The sequence below is a fragment of the Hyperoodon ampullatus genome (genome assembly GCF_949752795.1).
Source record: "Hyperoodon ampullatus genome assembly, chromosome: 6".
NCBI lineage: Eukaryota > Metazoa > Chordata > Mammalia > Artiodactyla > Ziphiidae > Hyperoodon > Hyperoodon ampullatus.
Window position 1 is genome coordinate 63,953,721 of NC_136919.1, and position 20,577 is coordinate 63,974,297.

Here is a 20,577-nt window from a genome sequence, read left to right on the forward strand (position 1 = left end):
AAAGCACGTAAGTGATGCAATATATGGGTTGTAAGTAGATACATGTATTTACGTAGATCTGTAGAATTCTAGAGTTTCAGGGAATTCTAGAAATTATGTAACATAGAGCCAAGAGAGGTTCTGTGATATATAGATTGTTAATAAGAGAGTCTGGATTAGAACCTACATCTTATGACACCATTTCTTAGTACTATTTCTTCTGCTACAACTTGCATAATATTTGAGAAAAATTTCCCTATAAAAATATGAATTGTATGACTTCCTTTTCAACTACATAAATACCTACAAATCCCTATCCAAACAGTGTTTTTCTTGGAGGTTCTTATAAATTGAAATCAATTAATGTCATACTCTTTATCTTCGAATTTTATAATGAATAGAAACTTTCAGACAGATTGGATATGAAATACTTTCTAAATGAGATTTAGAAATATATATTTACTTTCTTATATGTATTGAACTCTGAGTAATTTTATTTGTGAGTAGAACAGAATATTATGTCTTAATGATCTTAAGTACTAATATGACTCAGTATGAGATGTATGATTTGCAGGAAATGTATTCAGAATCATTTATAAAAATAAACATGTTTGGACTATCAGGTAAGCAAAGAATGTATGTTTGCTAATACTTCTTGAGTAGTTAAAAATTATGTTGTGTTTGTTTTTCACTAAATAGTTGTTCATTAAGATCTTACGAAATGCATTGATGCAGTTCTGGCCGTAATTTTTATTTTTTGTTCTTTAATCATCAGGATGTTACTGAAAATTCCTCAGATCCAGTACTTGACTTGCATATGTCCTTGGAGGAGCTGTATGCCCAGAATCTCCTGCAAAGACGGGACGAGAGTCCGCCTTCAGTGGACTTGAGCATGGGGACTGCTTCTGGCTTTACCATAAATGATTATACACCTGCCAATGCTATTGAACAGCAATACGGATGTGACAACACAAGAGTGTGGACTGAACCTCACCGACCAAATGAAGTTATATCAAGTGCAGAACTGAGTTCTCCTGTGCTGACTGATTCAGGTGGAAAGGTAACATTCTCAAGAGATGGTTTGCGTATGATGATGAGGTTGGGGACAGTGAGGGGTTAGATTATTCTGGCTCCTCTGGAGCCAGCGCTTGCCTGATATTGAGATTTTCAGAAGACAACCTATGAACTTGTTTTGTTTGTAGGTTCTTGCTGAATAAAGCATAACCAGTTAGAGAACATGGGTGATGTTGAAATCATACTCCAAAGTCTAGTTTTCCTTTCCACATGACTTATTTTTATTTTCTGACAGGGCTCCAAGTTCTTAATTCGACAGGGATCCCTGGCTTCTGCTGCTGAGTGTGTCATGCTTCAAACTATATCCAAAGAATCTTTCGAGAGGACTATTACGATAGCAAAAGGCAATTCTAGCCTGGGTAAGTTTCCTATTTTCCACATACACCTTTCCTCCCAAACCCCTGGCCAAGAGGAAATATTTGAGTATAGGTAACATAATAGATGTTGTAAAATTTCCCATAAGTTTTTTTTTAAGCGTTTACAAAAATTATTTATTTATTTATTTTTGGCTGTGTTGGGTCTTCGTTGCTGTGCGCGGGCTTTTTCTAGTTGCAGTGAGCATGGGCTACTCTTCGTTGTGGTGTGCGGGCTTCTCATTGCGGTGGCTCCTCTCGTTGCGGAGCATGGGCTCTAGGTGCGCGGGCTTCAGTAGTTGTGGCACACGGACTCAGTAGTTGTGATTCACGGACTGAGCACAGGCTCAGTAGTTGTGGTGCACGGGCCTAATTGCTCCGAGGCATGTGGGATCTTCCTGGACCAGGGCTGAAACTCGTGTCCCCTGCATTGGCAGGCAGATTCCTAACCGCTGCACCACCAGGGAGATCCCTCCCTTAGTTTTTATCGTTATTCTTTTTATGTACTCATTATTTTTATCTGAAATGGTTAACAGGTTTGTTTAATTCAGACTAGCTTATAACCCTCACTCTCCTAGTTATTTACAAGTATTCATGAGCCTCATTTCCATTCAAGTAAAAGATATACAAGTGTTTATGTATGATACAGCAAATCAGAAAAGGCATTCTTAGAAAATGAAAAGTCAGCGATTTGGAATTCTAAATTCTTCGGAAAAGGAAATTATTAGTTTCTTTGAATGCTACCAGTTATGCATAAATCAGTTGGTATTTAATTTCTTTCGTTTGCTGAAATAAAGACTAGAAAGACAGGAGGTGCGCAATCACCAAAATTTAATTGCAGTTATTCAGTAGTCCTTCCCAGGTGGCAGGATTTTTATGTCCTCTTTTACCTGTACAGGGTTGTGGCTGGTTAATAATCCCAAATCTCCTGAATTGGGCAAAGAAGACCCACTGTAGAAATAAAATCCTGATTACAGTAGCTAAAATTATATCCAGGCAGGTCACATTTGTTCTTCTTTTGAGTTGAGCAGTGACATGGCTCAGCTCTGTCTTTAGTGCTCGGTGCTGATCAGTAGGGCCATAAATCAGCTTCCCTGGAGGTCTGATTACAGCTCAAGACTCTCTGGTTAGCTGTGCTTCAGAGAGCTTTTTCCTCCTTCTAGGATGTAACCAAGCCAGCACCCTTTACATTGGTGTCTGTGGTGGGGTTTAGTTTCCTTGTTAAATTCTGGACTTGGCAGAGAAGCCAGCGTTGCTTAGCTGGTGACTGGGATTCCGGTCTCTGCCTCCTTCTAGATTTTGTTCCATTTGCTGGCAGCTGGGCGCTACCAACAGCAGCTACATAGAGACTTATAGCAGAGAATTTCTACTTAATTAGCTTTACTATTTCTTATATATTACATTTAATAGAATAATATATAACTTAAGCTACAGAACTTTCTCTAATTCATTAATTATGGGATATGTACTATAGATACCTAAACATGTCAAAAATATCTCATCTGCTAATGCAGTGTTTCTGAAAGCATGTTGCTTACAATACTAGTTTTGTAGGCTGTTAATAGGAGTTATTAAATGGGTTCCAAGTTTCAGAGTTTGGAATGTGATAAACTTAAAGAGACAGGTGTTTCTGTTTTCATCACTCAGTAGCTTTGATAGTCAAATATGCATTGTGGGGCTTCCCTGGTGGCGCAGTGATTGAGAGTCCGCCTGCCGATGCAGGGGACGTGGGTTCGTGCCCCGGTCCGGGAGGATCCCACGTGCCGCGGAGCGGCTGGGCCCGTGAGCCATGGCCACTGAGCCTGCTCGTCCAGAGCCTGTGCTCCGCAACGGGAGAGGCCGCAACAGTGAGAGGCCTGTGTGCCACAAAAAAAAAAAAAAGAAAGAAATAGAAAAAAAAAAAAAATGCATTGTGGATCTCTAAGAAAAGGTTACAGGATGCAGCATTTCTCACATGTCATTGGCCATTTTTTTTTATTAACTCATAAGACAGAAATTTTGCAGAGCCCATATGAGAGATCCTATTCTAGTGTATTTATTTACTCAACTCTCAAACATTAATTATTTTCTGTATTCTGGCTACTATGCATAGACACCATTATATAATCATTTTTCTCAAGGAATATGAGGTTAGGAGAGTAGACAAACTGACTTCTAAAATCCTCAGTGCATTAAAATATCATACCTGCTGTGAGAGACCCTCATGCAGAGAACATTGAAGCCTTAAATGAAGGAATAGTTGATCCCTGCTCTCTGAGTGGAGGAGTTTCTAGAAAGGTTTCAGAGAAGAGTAGATGTTTGATTTAGTCCTTGAAGAAGGAGATTTCTACCACCTCGTGGAGGCATTGGGAAAGTCGGAAGAGCCAAGGCAGAGAACCGTGAAATATCACTGAAGTTTGTTTGGTGTGGGTGAAGTGTGGCATAATGGCGGGCAAAGTCAGAGATGAAGCTGAAGGAATGGTAGGTGGGAGACAGCTGCCTGGTGAGTTCTTCGTATGCAGGACACAGGACCTCCCTCAGGACACCCCCTGCCTTAGGTGCCAGTGGCCAGTGGGAGCTAAGGGCAGAGGGGTGACGTGACCAGATGTGTGTTTAATGATCATTCTGGAACAGGTGGATGAATTAGATTGGAAGCAGCTGGGAGGCTGCTGTAAGAGCTGGGGTTGCAGTACATCTGATTTTACAGTCTGACCCTGTGAATTGCTCACCAGTTCTTAGTTTGCTGAGAGAATGTTGAATTTTGTGAAATATTTTCTTTCATCTGTTGAGACAGTCATATGGATTTTTTTGTTTTTTTCTGTTACGACATCAGGATATATCCTTTTTTTAGTGTAGTACAAGATACATAACGTGCAATTGATCACTTTAACCATTTTTAAGTGTATATTTCTATGGCATTAAGTACATCACATTGCTGTGCAACCATCACCACCATCCATCTCCAGAGTTTCATCTTCCCTGAGTGAAACTGTACCCATTAATCACTAACTCCCCATTCCCTCCTCTCCCCTAGCTCCTGGCATCCTCCCCATTCTCCTCTCTGTCTCTATAAATTTTGACTACTCTGGGTACCTTATGTAAATGGAATTCTATGGTATTTGTCCCTTTGTGACTGGCTTATTTTGTAATGTCTTCAAGGTTCATCCATGTTGTAACGTATCAGAATTTCCTTCCTTATTAATAAAAGGCTGAATAATATTCCTCTGTGTGTGTGTGTGTGTGTGTTTACAGCAAATTTCATTTATCCACTCATCTGTCGTTGGAAACTTCGGTTGCTTCTACTTTAGCAGTTGAGTTTTGATTTTAAAAAATATACCAAAATGATTAGGATTTGGGGGGAAAAAAAGAGTAGAAGGTGAATGTCCTTGCTTTCATATCCGGAAATCCATTTATACCTCAGTAGTTTGATTTTAACATTAAAATATAAAAGCTCTTTAATTTGTTTTGTGAGACTAAACCACTTACTTGTGTGAAATTATAACACCATTAGTTTACCAACCAAACTGTAATATAAAAGTGTTAACATATATATGTAATATGTATCTTTTAGTTTTACTTTTCTGCTTAGTTTCCATTATTTGAATAATGTACAACCCAAAATGCTTATAGGGCTTTGTCCTTAGCTGTTTGATTTCCTGGGGCCCAGTTGAGTTCCTCTGGCATCTTGGAGTGCAAATTCTGTATGCCAAAGCGAGAATATTTCTCTCTTATCTCATTTGACAGGAGATTTCAATATTCAGATTTCTACAATGCCCAGAGTAACTAGATGTAAAGGAATAATGAAAAAGGCCTATTTAAAAAATCTCAGTAGAACATTAAAACAATTTAATTAAAGCATTCATTTAAGCTTTTAATGTAGGAAGGTGTTGCCTTTACAACTTGAAGTAACAAAAAGTGTGGTAGCATTTTAGAATATCTAATTGAGACTGGCTTTGTGCTGGTAGGAGAGTGCGTCATGAAAGGGTCTATCACTGAACACATTTTCATAGAATAGGTCTCTTCTTTATGTGAAGTTGTTTGCAGTTTTCACTTTCTGGGTAATTTGTTTCTTTCCTAGTTATAATCAGAAGAAATTATTAATAAATGATAGGTTTCTCTAAGAGCTGTCATCATCCATTTGCTGTGATTTTAAGAATAACCTGGGGTTTTTAAACTTTGTTAAATTTAGTGGGGGGGATGTTATGTGCAGATATACACAGTTATGTACATATGCATATAGTGACCTTTGAAAATTTTAATCTTGATTATTTTTGATAGGTCTGTGGTACATTGGCTAATTATGTTGTACTAGGTCTTGAAGGTAAAAAAGTAAGAAGGAAAGGAAGGTGTTACCTTTTCTTCGCTGATGAGGTACAGAAACATAGACTCAGGAATTTCTCTGGAACTAGGACTCAAACCTGAGTCTGTCTCTGGTTTTCACACACCATACAAGGCATGTGAATCCTTGAGTCACTCAGAGCTGCAGTGGCATTGCTGTAATAACAAGCTTCATTTTGAAGCTGAATTACGATTTGCATTAAGGCATTAGAAAGCAATGTAGCTTTGGATTGGAGATGTCTTTTAAATATATTCTGTGAGTTTTCTTTTGTACTTTACTGAGCACTTTGAAAGGAACGCTACATGTGCTTTTCTCAAAAAATTCTTTAAACAACCCTAAAAGTGGGCATTGTCCCCATATCACAGATGAGTAAAATGCAGGCCATTGTGAAGTTAAGTCAGTTGCCCAAAGCCACACTGATTAGAAGTGCTGGAACTCAAATTTGGAACCAGTTTTTTGGTTCTATAGTACATGGTTTGGGCTATCCCTACTATACCTCTTTTAGGAAAAAATTGAGTTATGAGTTACAACCAAAATCTAGTCAGTGGATATTACCTCGAAGTTATTGAAGCCCGAAAATGATCATTTGGTGAAAGGAAAGTACAAGCCGAGCTAACTGATGTCAACCTCTTTGTTCATGTGGTTGACATGACCTGACAGCCTTAATAACTGGTAGAGTCATGAGTTAAATATGCTGTTAAGAATTAATTTAGAGGTCATGTTGTTAAGAATTAATTTAGAGGTCATGTTGACCATAGCTCGTGAAGACTTGTCGCATGTCTGTGGCTTGCTTTATTGCAGAATGCATGGTGCCAATGAGAACAAGATGATGGGTTAGATTCCCAGGATGGGCCACTGAGTTAAGTTGTGTCTTGTAGTCATACGTTTTGATTTTACTATAGTATAGTTGTCTGGTGGTTCCTGGTGGGAAAGATGGCAGCATCAGAGCAAACCAGCGTACCTGTGGAAACGTTTCAGAGCCAGCCTCTTTGCTCGTATGAAACCCACCTTGGATGAAGCAGCGTCTAAACTTGTTTTTTGGTTTATAGTAAGCTCCTTAATAACAATGCACTTAAAAATCATTTGTATGAATCTCAACAGAATCTTTTAACTACATTTGATTAATGGTTCATTCCTATCAGAAAATGGTAACTAGGAGCCTGGATGGCCCAAATCCAGGCATAAAATATCAGGCTGGAAACATATTGTAGTCAGGATCATTCTTTAAAAAATATTTGAAATATCATGTCTAATTTGGTATAGTTAAAGTTAATATTCAGAGAGAATTTCTTTCTTTTAAAAATATTATAAAAAACTAAAAATGGATTATTGACTTCTCTCAAAGTTTTAATAAGAGAGTTATAGCTCTCCTTATATTGTTTAATTATATAATCTTGTTTTGGAAGGAACTTTTAGTACTTGGTTTTAAGTGAATTTATATTATTTTATGTAAATTTTTCAATTTCAATAGGTCTTATATTTTTGAAGGAATAGAGTGAGGGTAGGGGGAGAAGAGAGCATTAATTCAGATGGGTTTGTTGAGAATATTTTTCTGAGGAATTGATATTGAAGAGTGAGAAGTTGTTAGCTGTGCAGGAGCTGCAGAAAGGGGGTGTCAGGCGAAGACTCTGAAAAGGGAGACAAGGTATATTTCTGAAAGAAGGCCATGTTGCTGGAACACGGTGGGGGCGTGGGGCAAGGAGGGCATAGCCCAAAGGAAGGGTGCACGTCGGGAGGGCCAGGCCAGGAGTTCCATATACACAGGGCCATGTAGGTATGTTGTATATTTGCACAATAGGAAACTGTTAAAGGATTGTTAGCAAAGGGAGTGATGTGATGTGGTTTGTCTTTTTTGAATGGTTGCTCTGTCTGCTATGAGAAGAATGCATTGGCAGGGACAACTTTGGAAGCCAGGAGCCCAGTTATGAGGCTGGTTCAGAAAATGAGGCAGGAGAAGTGCTGGCTTGGTCTAGGTTTAGTATGGATGTGGAGAAAGGTGAATGAATTCAAGATAAGTTTTAGGGATAGAAATGGTGGAACTTGGTGATGGATTAAATATAGGGAGTGAGAGAGAGGTAGGAATCCAGAGCAACTCCAACATTTCTGCTTTGAGTAATGGAGAGTAGTATGGTGGTACCATTACCAAAAACGGGAGGACAAATGGAGAAATACGGGGAGATGGAGACTAGGGAATTCAATTTTATACTTACTAGGGTTGTATTTCCTATGAATCATTCAGGGACCATGTCAAGAGGGCAATCAAATATCCAAATCTGGAGCTCGTTGAAGTTCAGATTTGAAAATAAAGTGGTAACAGATTAATGTTCACATCAGTTTAATTCAACTGACTACTGTATGTTCAGGCACTGTGATAGGCACTGCGGATAAGACTTGAATACAAGCTTCTTGATGTTAGGAATTCTGTTATGCTTTTTTTTTTTTTTTTTTGCGGTATGCGGGCCTCTCACTGCTGCGACCCCTCCCGCTGCGGAGCACAGGCTCCGGAAGCGCAGGCCCAGTGACCATGGCTCACGGGCCCAGCCGCTCCACGGCATGCAGGATCCTCCCGGACCGGGGCACGAACCCGCGTCCCCTGCATCGGCAGGCAGACCCCCAACCACTGTGCCACCAGGGAAGCCCGTTATGCTTTTTTATATCAAGCTACCAGAATAGTGCTTAGCACATAGTAAACATACAGTAAGTATATACCAAATGAACAAATGATCTAGAAATAAGGTAATATCAGAGAGTTTCTTAGAGAACTAATTTTCCATTTACAGTCCTGCTCTTTATTCTTTCATATATGTGAGAGATGAACTATTATTATAAAATTGATTTGATACTGTTAAAATGTTCTCCCTGAGAGAACTTTCTGTGTAAGTGATGACACATCACATAGCCTAAGCTACATTCACTCCACAGTGTAGACCCTGTTTCATCTCTCATGTATTTAACATGGAGTGTCTTCAGGTATAATTTCACAAACATTTCTAAATTTACTTAAAAAATATTTTTGTTAGAAACTAATGCTTTCCTTTTGATTGTTTTTTTTTACTGCTGAAAAAGTTACTCCTATTCTTTTATCTGTGAATCCATAGGGATTATTAAATTCAATTAAAATGAATTTGAAAGTAATGCTTTTTAAAAAAAATTTATTTTATTGAAGTATAGTTAATTACAATGTTGTGTTAGTTTCTGGTGTGCAGCAAAGTGATTCAGTTATACGTATATATAATAGTTTACATTTGCTAATCCCAAACCCCCAATCCATCCCTCCCCTACCCTGCCTCTCCCTTGGCAACCACAAGTCTGTTCTTCCTGTGAGTCTGTTTCTGTTTTATAAATAAGTTTATGTCATATTTTAGACTCCCCATGTAAGTGATATCATATGGTATATTTGTCTTTCTCTGACTTACTTCACTTAGTATGATAGTCTCTAGGTCCACCCATGTTGCTGCAAATGGCATTATTTTGTTCTTTTTTATGTGTGAGTAATACTCCTTTGTGTGTGTGTGTGTGTGTGTGTGTGTGTGTGTTTATACACACCACATCTTTGTCCATTCATCTGTCAATGGATATTTAGGTTGTTTTCATGTCTTGGCTATTGTAAATGGTGCCGCTGTGTATTGTAAATGAGGTGTATGTATCTTTTTGAATTATAGCTTTTTTTCCGGGTATATGCCCGGGAGTGGGATTGCTGGATCATATGGCAATTCTATTTTTGCTTTTTGAGGAACCTCCATACTGTTTTCCATAGTGGCTGTACCAATTTACATTCCCACCAACAGTGTAGGAGGGTTTCCTTTTCTCCACACCCTCTCCAGCATTTGTTATCTGTAGACTTTTTAATGATGGCCATTCTGTGACCGGTGTGAAGTGGTACCTCACTGTAGTTTTGATTTGCATTTCTCTAATAATTAGTGATGTTGATGAGCATCTTTTCATGTGCCTGTTGGCCATCTGTATGTCTTCTTTGGAGAAATGTCTATTTAGCTCTTCTGCCCATTTTTTGATGGGGTGGTTTGTTTTTTTGTTATTGAGTTGTATGAGCTGTTTGTATATTTTGGAAATTAAGCCCTTGTTGATTGCATCATTTGCAAATATTTTCTCCCAGTCCGTAGGTTGTCTTTTAGTTTTGTTTATGGATTCCTTTGCTGTGCAAAAGCTTATAAATTTGATTAGGTCCTATTTGTTTATTTTTGCTTTTGTTTCTATTGCCTTGAGAGACCATGAAAGTCATGCATTTAATATGTATCCCTCCTTTACCATAGGAATGACAGTAAGTGCTAATAAAGATGGCTTGGGGATGATTGTTCGAAGCATTATTCATGGAGGTGCCATTAGTCGAGATGGTCGGATTGCTGTTGGGGACTGCATCTTGTCTGTTAATGAAGAATCTACTGTCAGTTTAACTAATACTCAGGCACGAGCCATGTTGAGAAGACATTCTCTCATTGGGCCAGACATAAAGTAAGTATCATTTGGATCCTATTTTGGCTTGGGAAATTCAGGAATTTCAATTCATTAATCAGGATTTTTTTCTCAGTACATACTTCTGTTTGATATACAAAAATTATTATATATTTATTTAATATAAATCACTGAAGAATTTGACTATTCCTGAGAAGTTATTGATTGTAGTCTTTAGGACACTATATCTACAATCAATAACTTCTTAATACTAACAATACTGAAATACAGTTGACCCTTGAACAACACAGGTTTGAACTGCACAGGTCCAAATATACCCAGATCTTTTTCAGTAAATACACAGTCAGCTCTCTCTGGGTTTTACATCCTCAGGGGCAGCCAACCTTGGATCAAAATTTCCATCTGAGGTTGAGTGAACCGTGGGTTTAGAGGGCCAACTGTACTCTGCCATTTTATATGTAAGGGACTTGAGCATCCATGGATTTTGGAATCCATGGGGGCACGTGGAACCAATCCCCTGCAGATACCTAGGGACAGCTATACTTAAAAACAATGTTGCCTTCTATTTTTATTTTTAATTCTCCAGTGATTTCTGCAAAAGTCTTAGATGTGAGAGATATGAAATATCTTTCATAGAGCAGGACAGTCCACTCTTAGGAACTTACAAAGAAGTTTGGATTGGCCTCAGTAGAGCAAATTGTGCACTACCTAATGATCTGTATGAATCCTCCAAGTCAGCCAGTTCTTTAAGAGCCAGGCATGGTAAAGATCGTATAAGAACAGTGTCAGTCTGACCCATAATTTATCCTTTGTTGAACTGCCTCATGATATAAGAGAATTCACCAAAATGTTGATATGGTCTGATGGTAGGTCATATAGGCTATTTTGTCAGGAAGTGTTTAAATGTCTCATCATCCCATAATGTACTAAAAGTATGTCATATATGTGGTTTGTTTTTTAAGTCACTAGACATTTCTTTTTTTTTTTTTTTTTTGATGTTGGGGGTAGAGTTTATTAATTTATTTATTTACCCTTGCTGTGTTGGGTCTTCGTTTCTGTGCGAGGGCCCTCTCCAGCCGTGGCAAGCGGGGGCCACTCTTCATCGCGGTGCGCAGGCCTCTCACCATCGCGGCATCTCTTGTTGCAGAGCACAGGCTCCAGACACGCAGGCTCAGCAGTTGTGACTCACGGGCCTAGCTGCTCTGTGGCATGTGGGATCCTCCCAGACCGGGGCTCGAACTCATGTCCTCTGCATTAGCAGGCAGACTCTCAACCACTGTGCCGCCAGGGAAGCCCACTAGACATTTCTTGAGCCAGCATAAAAATCAGTTCATAACTTGATTGTCACACCTCAACAATGTAAAAGCGTTCCTTTTTTCTCTAGCATTAATAATTGAATATTTGCATATAAGGGATAAAATAGTAAAATAAGAGTTCAAGGAAAGATTGTTTACTTTAAATTGATGTGATGAATACTAGTGTGGGAGACTTTTTTGTATTAATATTATCTAACTGACTGAATTCTGTATTATTCTTCTGCAAAATACATACCAGTAGAGCTTAGGTAAGAAAACTGTATTTACAACCTGTTTCTCATTTTTCTGTCAATAAAAAGCAGAAAAATATATGCTGTTTAGAGTGCATTCTGCTGTCTTATAAAAAGGAGGTTTTAATTTTAGGGCAGAATTTCACTCACGGGCTTTCATATATTTGCCTGCCTTTTTGACTTTTATTTTATAATGAAACAGATCATCAGATCATGTGACGGTTCCATAATTATCTTATTAATCATGCAAGTACAAGCGAAGACCATTAAAAATGTCAGTGCCTCTACAATAAATAAAAAGAGAAACGTTAAGTGCTTTCCTCACCACTTGCAGGCTAGTTAGTGTCCATTCATTTTGCTTCAAAGATGAATGATAAGGATCTGCATGGAGACTCTTTACTGCTGGGGTTTTAGCTTATGTAGTTTTGAGGTACTACAAAATACAGATGGCCTTGTAACTGATCATTTGATTTATTGTGTGATAATGCACGTCTTATGTCGTGAGCCCTGATGCAGGTCTTCTGTCCACTTTTTGGCACTGAGCACTAGAATCGGTGCTTGGTTTTAACCTTACCTCGCTGTTCTAATGTACTGCAGATCTTAAAAAGTGGCCCCAAAATAAGATCATTGTGACATTGATTTAGCGTAAGTCATGTACCTAGTCAACTCTAGAAAAGGTGTCAGGTACATTTTCAGGCTACAAAGCCTTTTTCTCCTTTCCTGTTTTGTGCTTTTTTTTGGGGGGGGGAGGTTGTTTTGATTTGTTTTGTTGTTTGTTTTCCCATCCTCTGATTTAGCACCAGGATTTACTCACTTATGCATTCAGCAGCTTTATTAAGACTGTGAAGAGTATCTAGAGAGCTAGTTTCATAAAAAATTGCTTTAGGCTTCCAGGAAGCAAAATATAATGTAGTATCTTACATTAAAAAGAGAAAATAAGAAAAATCCTACAACCTTCCCTCCTCTGGAAATCAGTCTGTCAGTCAGTCTCTTTCTCACATGCTCACATGCGTGCATACACACACTCACAGACACACCCACAAATTACCTTGATTTCTCCTCAGGTATCCTATTAAAGCTGTGATTAGGATGGCTATAGTTTTGACTCATTGGGTAAATGATAAAAAGAAATGAGAATCATATAATCCTTTTTTAGAAAAATTGTGTCAAGTGGTAAAACAGATAGCCATTTAGATTGACCAGGACTGAGCAGTGTGTTCCATGCATTTTGCATGAAGTGTTTTTGGCCATTTCTCCTCCCTGTCACTTGCTTTCATGAAGCAAAAGGTTTAAAATTACCTTGAAAACTGTGGGTAATCCTTCCAAATGGAAAGTCTAGTCCTTCCGTTACTCTGCATGGAACCATAATGTTAAGTGCCAGTTAAGTGTTGTGGTCATTGCTTTAATCTAGGCTCCATCCATGTCTCTTCCTTCCTCTTGATTTCTTGTTAGGAAGCTAGCTTAATCTGGGCTGGTGGTGGAGGAATGTATTGCAGGGACTTAAAAAAAAGGACTCTAATTGGTTCAGTTACATAACTGATTGGTTTTAGGAAAAGCATTGCTTATTGAGACAACACACTGGCTTCTTTTTTGCCGCTTACGAGAGATGACTAGGAACTTTGTGTATGCGTGTTCGTGCGTGCCTGGGTAGATAATTCGAGTTTCAAGAGTTCAGGAACAGCCAGTGTAAGTTCCAGGTTTCATTATTTTCTATGGAAAACCAGATGTGAAGCCTCACCAGAATGCATTCTGTCTCACTTCACACTCCACCTTGCCAGGAGTGCTTATATTTCTGTAATAATAGCCAGGGTTTTGTGCTTAGCGGCAGCTGCTTGTAACATCTGCCAGATAATTACCGAGCTGAATCAGAATTCACCTGCCTTAACCTAAAGTGTGGGATGAATTCCTGATCAAGGAATAAAAGATTGATTGCAGTTACATTTTTCTATGCTTGTTAATAATCACTGCTATAGACACTAGTAAAGAGCAGATGCTTTTCTGGGGGAGGTGTAGATAGGAGGGAGGTGGAAAGGGGAAAAAACAACCAGGAGCACCCATTTTTAACTACATATGTATGCGTATCACATTCAGCGCAAGACATTGACATTTGTTAACACCATTGTAAAAAGATGCTGCGGTGTATGCTTCACATTCTAGATTCTCTGCAGCACCTGCTGACGATCGAGCCCCCTTTTATGTGTGAGTAATGGTGATTGAAAAGCTCATTATGGCTGCGTGTTACAACTTGTCTGTGAAACCTCTTCATGCTTTTGTAACATCCGGATGTGGGGATAGACCCAGATAGAGATTCAGTGTATATACATTTTGGCTTTTTTTTTTCTTCTTTATGTAAGAACATACTTCCAACAGAGCTATGAGATGGTTACATTTTCACATTGTACTGGTGATTGTGAACTCATTTGAAAATCATATTTTCCTACTACTAAGCTTTCCAGCTCTTTTTTCAGGGAGTGATCCTGTCTGCATATGTAGACGCAACCTCTGGATTAATAGCTGTGTCACATTTCAGCATCACTAATGCTATTCTTTTTCTTCCACTCCACATGTAATCTAAGGTTAGTTTGCCTTTAAGAATTTTTAATACAATTCTCAAATAAGCAGTTTCAATGTGTTTATGCAGTTCATAATGTAGTTTGGTGTTCTTGGTTGGTGTCTGGAGGTTTTGTATGGCAGTGTGACCAGGCATGTATTATAATTGTTCTGCATGGGCTAATGCATTGTGGGATGCTTGTTCTGATGGCCTTGCTGTCTGTGTTGGGCTAAATATTTATGAAAACTGCTTTCTTTCCTCTTTCTCACTGCTCTAAAATATAAGAAAAATATTTGTAAAGTTCTTCCTCCCCCACCTTTTGGTAAAGGGTAAACACCTTTGAATAAATATAGAGGAGAATTCATTTTCAACAGTGTTTGGGATAGAAACAGCTTTTCCTTCTCAAACCAATTAAAAAATTAAATACTTTTAACTGATTATTTTTATTTTGCCTGTTGTGTTCTAGCTTTTTCTCCTCACCTCTTCCTGGCTTTTTTTCTTAAGGTATTATTTAGATGAGTTTTAACTTCACTGAACCTTCAGAAATAATACCAGTTTTCTTGAATAGGCTTTTCAGGTTTTATGTTTTATTTTTCTTTGTGTAAAGGCAGTCAGTCTTCTTCCCCAACCTAATGTGTTAAACATTTTTGACTCATTATTTTTGAAGGGATAAATGCAAATTTGCTATTCAGTATACTTTTGTAACACTATAGAGAAGGTGTTTTTATAGATGAATAAATAAAGTAGCTCCAGAATTAAGATGCCACTCTCTCACCCAGCCTAGTCCTAAATCCACTGAAACTGTGTTTTTTACTTCAGTTTGATCCTTGAGGTAAAAGTGTCACAAAGTGTCGGAAGGGTCCACGGCTTATGCCAGAATGATCAGGTGTGGCCAGGCTGGCTGACGCTCTGTTAGAGCACTGTGTTATGTCTGTATTGTGCTTCTTGGCTTACAATAGCCTCATAAAAAGTGACATCCTTTTTGTGATTGAGGATATGGAGATTCATGGGTGGTTATTTACCCTACCAGAACACTCCGGAGAAGCAGCAGAACTGTGTCCTCTGACTCTAAACCTAAGCGAGCTCACAGAGTGAATGCTTTTTATGGAAATCACCAGGATGTCTGAAATTATATACCTTCCTCACTCAATAAATTATGCCATTGGTATAATTCTTATTATAACATGAAAGACAATCCTTTTTCTTTGCCCTTTAGTGCTAAGGTTTTGATACCTATTGTCTTCATGGGTAAGCTATGGTTAGCCAGTTTAATAGTCTTCATGATTTTTGTGAAGACTTTTTTAATAGTCTTCTTGATTTTTGGTACATACTTTTGTTTCTTTGTGCAAATATGCTGAACCGACTTCAAATGCATTCTTTCTCTTGCCTTACTATTCATTAATTTGAGGATCTCAGAACAGACTACTTAAACAAGTCAATCAGTTGTGTAGCTTGATAGGACAGCAGTAAACTTAAATTTTCAAATGTCAGTTTCTAAGCATTATAGCTGTAATAAGCATCTTACTCTGTGCCTTCCACATTATAGGCATTCAGCCAGCACTTGTTGAATTAGTAAGAGACCATTCAGGTGTACACAGTAGGCTTTTCTCTGAAACGAAAATGAACATATAAGAAGTTGCTATAAATTAGTAGCAGAGTCTTTACATAAACTTATAATGGTTAAACTTCAGACTTGAGAGTTAATAATTTAATAAAGCTAGGATATGCTTATTGATAATACTTGTTAATGTCCAAAATTAATTGTGTATTATGGGAGAATGTAAAGTAATTTGGTATACCCAATGTTTTAATAGAGTTCACCTAATTTGTTTCTGCTAAGGAACCCAAAAATCTTTGGACAAAATAATGTTATTACTGACAATTATTTTTCTAAGGATTTATAGATCCCTTTAATTTCAAAAAATTCCTGTTAGTGTTCTCATCTGGAAATAGACATTATGCTGTTTTCCTCCCCCATATAATTATCGGTAAACACATAGTTTATCAGCAGTGTTTAACATTTTAATTTCTGTTATTATTCTTGCCTGTAGGATACTTTATCCTTTTGAAGTTTGGATTCTCTACTGAGTTAAGCCAATTTAAATGAGTTGTGTGAAAAAGTAGAGGTGAAGGGACAATATAATTTTATTTTATATTTTGGAAGATTCCGCTAACAGGCAAAACTTTGCTTCCCTTTGCTTTCATGGATTGTGTCTTGTTCCAGAATTACTTATGTGCCTGCAGAACATTTAGAAGAGTTCAAAATAAGTTTGGGACAACAATCTGGAGGAATAATGGCACTGGATATTTTTTCTTCCTACACTGGCAGGTAAGTGAAATTGTAAATCTGCTACAGTGAATGAATGATACAGCAAGTTATAAAGAAGAGTTTTGAATCCAGAGTCAGAGAGTAGTAGAAATGAAAAAGACTGAATTCCTTTTCTCTCTTTCAAGATTTTAAAAAATATTCACCCCTTTCCCCCATATTACTTAAGGAGTGATCATATATTGTGGAAAATTTGGAAAAATATGTGAAAAATCAAATCAAGAAATTAAAACATCTTTAGTTGTATCACTCAGTATAGCACTTTCAACATATTGAGTTTTGGGAATTTACCCCAGATATGAGTATGATTTCATTAATTCCCTGGAACCTACAATTTGTATGGTATTGTATCACTTTTCCTTTCATAAGCAAACATTTTCAGAAATTTTATTTATTTCTTTATTAACGTACATACAGATTCAGAAACATTTTCAATAGTTATGTTTTTACTCTTTTGGAGAACGTTGAGCTGAATGTCTTTGTATATATGCATGTTAGGAAATAGTGTATATGGCTTTTTAAAGCCTTTTGATATGCAGCGTATTAAGAACCTTTAAATAATACAGGAAAAGTAGTCCCCCCACACCCCCCCATTAGGAAAGGCAGAAACTAGGTTTTGATGCTGCTGCTGAGTTCAGCACAGGGAGAGAAATAATGTCATACTGCCTTTCCGGGAAGAATGAACCACTTTACACTTCCAGCTGTGGGCCTGTTTTTTTTCAGTTGCATTAGCAACTGAGTAACAGATTTCTCTTTAAGCATGCTGTAGAGAAAAATGGCTTTGCAAACATTCTGAGGTTTGCTCACAAAAGTTCTAACATCCCAGGGCACCCTGGTGTCCAGTGACTTTGCAGACATCACGATATCACATTGCTCTTTCCTCTACAAATTGCACATGGCTGCAGCTATCCAGAAAGTGTCAGGGAAGGAAAGGTGTGTTATGTGTTTAATAAAAGCAAAGAATGTCATGGCCCTTAGGGCCTCTTGAATTTTATGGGAAAAGGAGTATTCATTCCACCCTGTACAAAACTCAGCCATACTCCTGTCTAGAATTTCCATCTCGGGGTTAATGACATGAATTGATTACAACTATCAGGTACTTCCTATTGAAGTGGTAAAATCAGTAATTCTGGTGTCCTCTGAAATATCATTTCAGATGGCTTAATTAAAGAATATGCCAAGATAACATGGTATTCTTACTAAGTTCTGAGGCCTTAAAAGCACTCAAAAATTTACTATTATAGCAAAAGAGCCACTTTCAGCACTGTGCTTCCCTCCCAGCACAGAAAGGAGAAGGGCCTGAATTGTACAGTGCTGTGACTAGCTGCTTCCCTGCAGAAAAAGTATATTTGCTATTAATATAAGGGTGCTCAAAACAAAATGGTCTTCATCCTACACAGGAGGAATCTGCACCGGAGAGGTTAAGTTACTTGCCCAAGTTTCATAGCTAGTAAGTGGCAGAGTCAAGGTTAGATGCATGCAGTCAGGCTCCATGTTCTTAACCATTGGATCCAAAAAAGAAGAATTGCACAAGCCCAGTATAAAAATATGGGGCAACATAGCATGGAGGTTGAGAGTCCAGGTTTTGTAATAAGATGGCCTCAATTCAGGTCTCACCTCTGCTCCTTCACTGTGTGACTTTGTGCCAATTTCTGGCACCTTAACGCACATGAAAGAGAGTTAGTTATTATAGTTGACAGAAATTTCGTTGATATTCAATAGCAAACATGAGTGCAAAATTCATTCTTGGCTGAGTGAGTGCTGGGGAACAGAACCAGTCCATTCTGCTCTTTGGAGCACATGACCCAAGACCCATAAACCCCAGCCTAAGATGGATAAAGAATAATCAGCACATTTACAGGAGCATATCTGGGTTAGTGAAATGATTCGAGATTGGAGAATCATTTGAAGAGAATGGGGTTTTTGTATCAGAAGACTCAGGATATTCATCATCTTATAGCTCAAAGGGCAGAAGCATGTGATGTAATGTGTGTGCTTGTGTCTGAGCAGCTCCCCCAGCTTGGGCTTTAGGGGTAAGAACTGAATATTTTAGGTACTCTTTCAAAGTTCTCATTCCTGTCTATGTTCCTTACCTGCTTTTTCTATCATATTCTCTCCAGTGGTGTTTCCAGAGGGCTAGGCCTTGTATCTGCCTTGCATCTTACGGATTGAGCTTCACTCAGACTAGTTCTCAGTCAGCTTCTTAACATCGTTTTGAAAATCCTTCTTTGGATCCATTCTCAACCATCGTGTCACACTGTCGGGCTTAGGCTCTGGGGACCCCAGCCTCATTCAGAGTCTCCTTCCTCAGTTTACACAGAGGGGGGATTTAGTCACAAAACCGATGGGTAGGAACCACAGGCAGGTGGATTTCCTTTTAACAGATGAAAAACAAAAATCTAACATTCAGGTCAGAGAAAGAATGAGACATTCAGGGAGAGTCTGGACAAATTGTTTGGCAGAAATGTTGGGAAACATTCAAACACAGTCGGATTATTGGATTAGATGACTTCTGATCTCAAAGTCTGAAGATGATATAATTTGACAGAATTATATCTGCTCGGATATACTACTGTGTATCACTAAGGTGTATTTTCATGTTCATGCTGGGTAGAATCAAATTCATTATTCCTGTCAGGGGAGAATGGATATGATCTGAACATATACTGTCTTGAGATTTTTTCAATTTCTATAAAAATCAACTGCAAACATTTATTGAATTAGAGTTTTTAAAGCCTTCTCTATTTTCAAAAGAATATGTAGGCCTATTTCTTTAGAAATCCATTTTTTACTAACAGCGTAAGGCCACACCGTAATTGATTTAACCATTCTCTATGGCTCTTACAATGCCATTTACAATGCCTTACAATGCAAAGTGTTCCTTTGGGAAAACAAAATGTTTCTTGACAAGGTTATTATTTTATGGTTTTATTTATAGTCAGTTAACAGATTGGACACATTTTGCTGTATGCCTGGCATTTGGCAAAATCTGAATTCCTACAGAAATCGAAAACTGACCTTGAACACAAGCGTACTGTAAACTGCTTCCTGTAAGGAGAATTCTGTGTCTGGCTCCTTTGGATGGGCTGAGCTGGACCATAAGCATTTTCCATCTGTTTTCAAAAGTTGAAGGGAAAGCACTGGTCCATCCTGAGGAAGCAGAGATGCTACATTCCTGGTGTACTTGGTGATAAGCTCTTTCAGGCCAGGGATCTATCAGGGCTTTGCAAGCTTATAACCCACATGGTACTTCTACTTTCTTGCGCACGGTAAGCATTTAAGAAATAACTTGTTGAATAGTTTTCTTTAAAATTCTGGCATTTTCCCTTTCTTTTCATGCCTTTCCTTCGTCCATGTTTCATTAGGAAAGAGAAAGACTAGAAAAGATTCTTTGTGTTCTGCTATATCTCCAGACTCAGTTATAGTAGACTGATTGTAATATAAGATGTTTATTTTATGTAAAATAAAATACAGGTTTTATTTTTCCCCTTAATGTAAATTATTATCTACTTATTAGTTAAGTATGGTGAAAATATAAAGCAGTTCTGCATTTTTAGCCAAACCAACAATAAAGTACATATAAGACAACCGTGCATGGCTTTACTAGGATTTGGGAGTACTCACTTTGTAACTCTTTAACAGAGACATTCCAGAGCTACCAGAGCGAGAAGAAGGAGAGGGGGAAGAAAGTGAACTTCAAAATGCAACGTACAGCAGTTGGAATCAATCCAGGCGGTAAGAACTATTTCAGTCTTCCACCTACTTGGTGTTTAAAGATAGGGAGGGGTGGTTTCAAGTACTGGGTGACAACTTGCTACTGTGACTTTGAGCAAGTAGTTTAATATCCCTTACCCTCCATTTCTGCATGGGCACAGTGGAGAAGATAATTTGTATCACACAGGGTTAAAACTAACATGTATTTGAGGATTTGACACATAGTAGGGACTAAATAAACTAGAGAAAATTATGCATAGGTAGTTGGAATATTTTTTGTATAGT

The 20,577-nt window shown here is 38.0% G+C and overlaps 1 protein-coding gene across 1 annotated transcript in view; it reads left to right on the forward strand.

The window, feature by feature from the left end:
* MPDZ (multiple PDZ domain crumbs cell polarity complex component) overlaps window positions 1–20,577 on the forward strand; it is a gene marked incomplete at its 5' end in the record, with an annotated part of 130,133 nt that overhangs the window by 57,643 nt on the left and 51,913 nt on the right. The window contains 6 exons of the mRNA XM_079706709.1: window positions 755–1,039; window positions 1,289–1,412; window positions 9,996–10,194; window positions 13,859–13,900; window positions 16,477–16,581; window positions 20,221–20,313. Of these exons, the coding sequence (XP_079562835.1) occupies window positions 755–1,039; window positions 1,289–1,412; window positions 9,996–10,194; window positions 13,859–13,900; window positions 16,477–16,581; window positions 20,221–20,313 (848 nt within the window). The remainder of the gene's footprint in view (window positions 1–754; window positions 1,040–1,288; window positions 1,413–9,995; window positions 10,195–13,858; window positions 13,901–16,476; window positions 16,582–20,220; window positions 20,314–20,577) is intronic.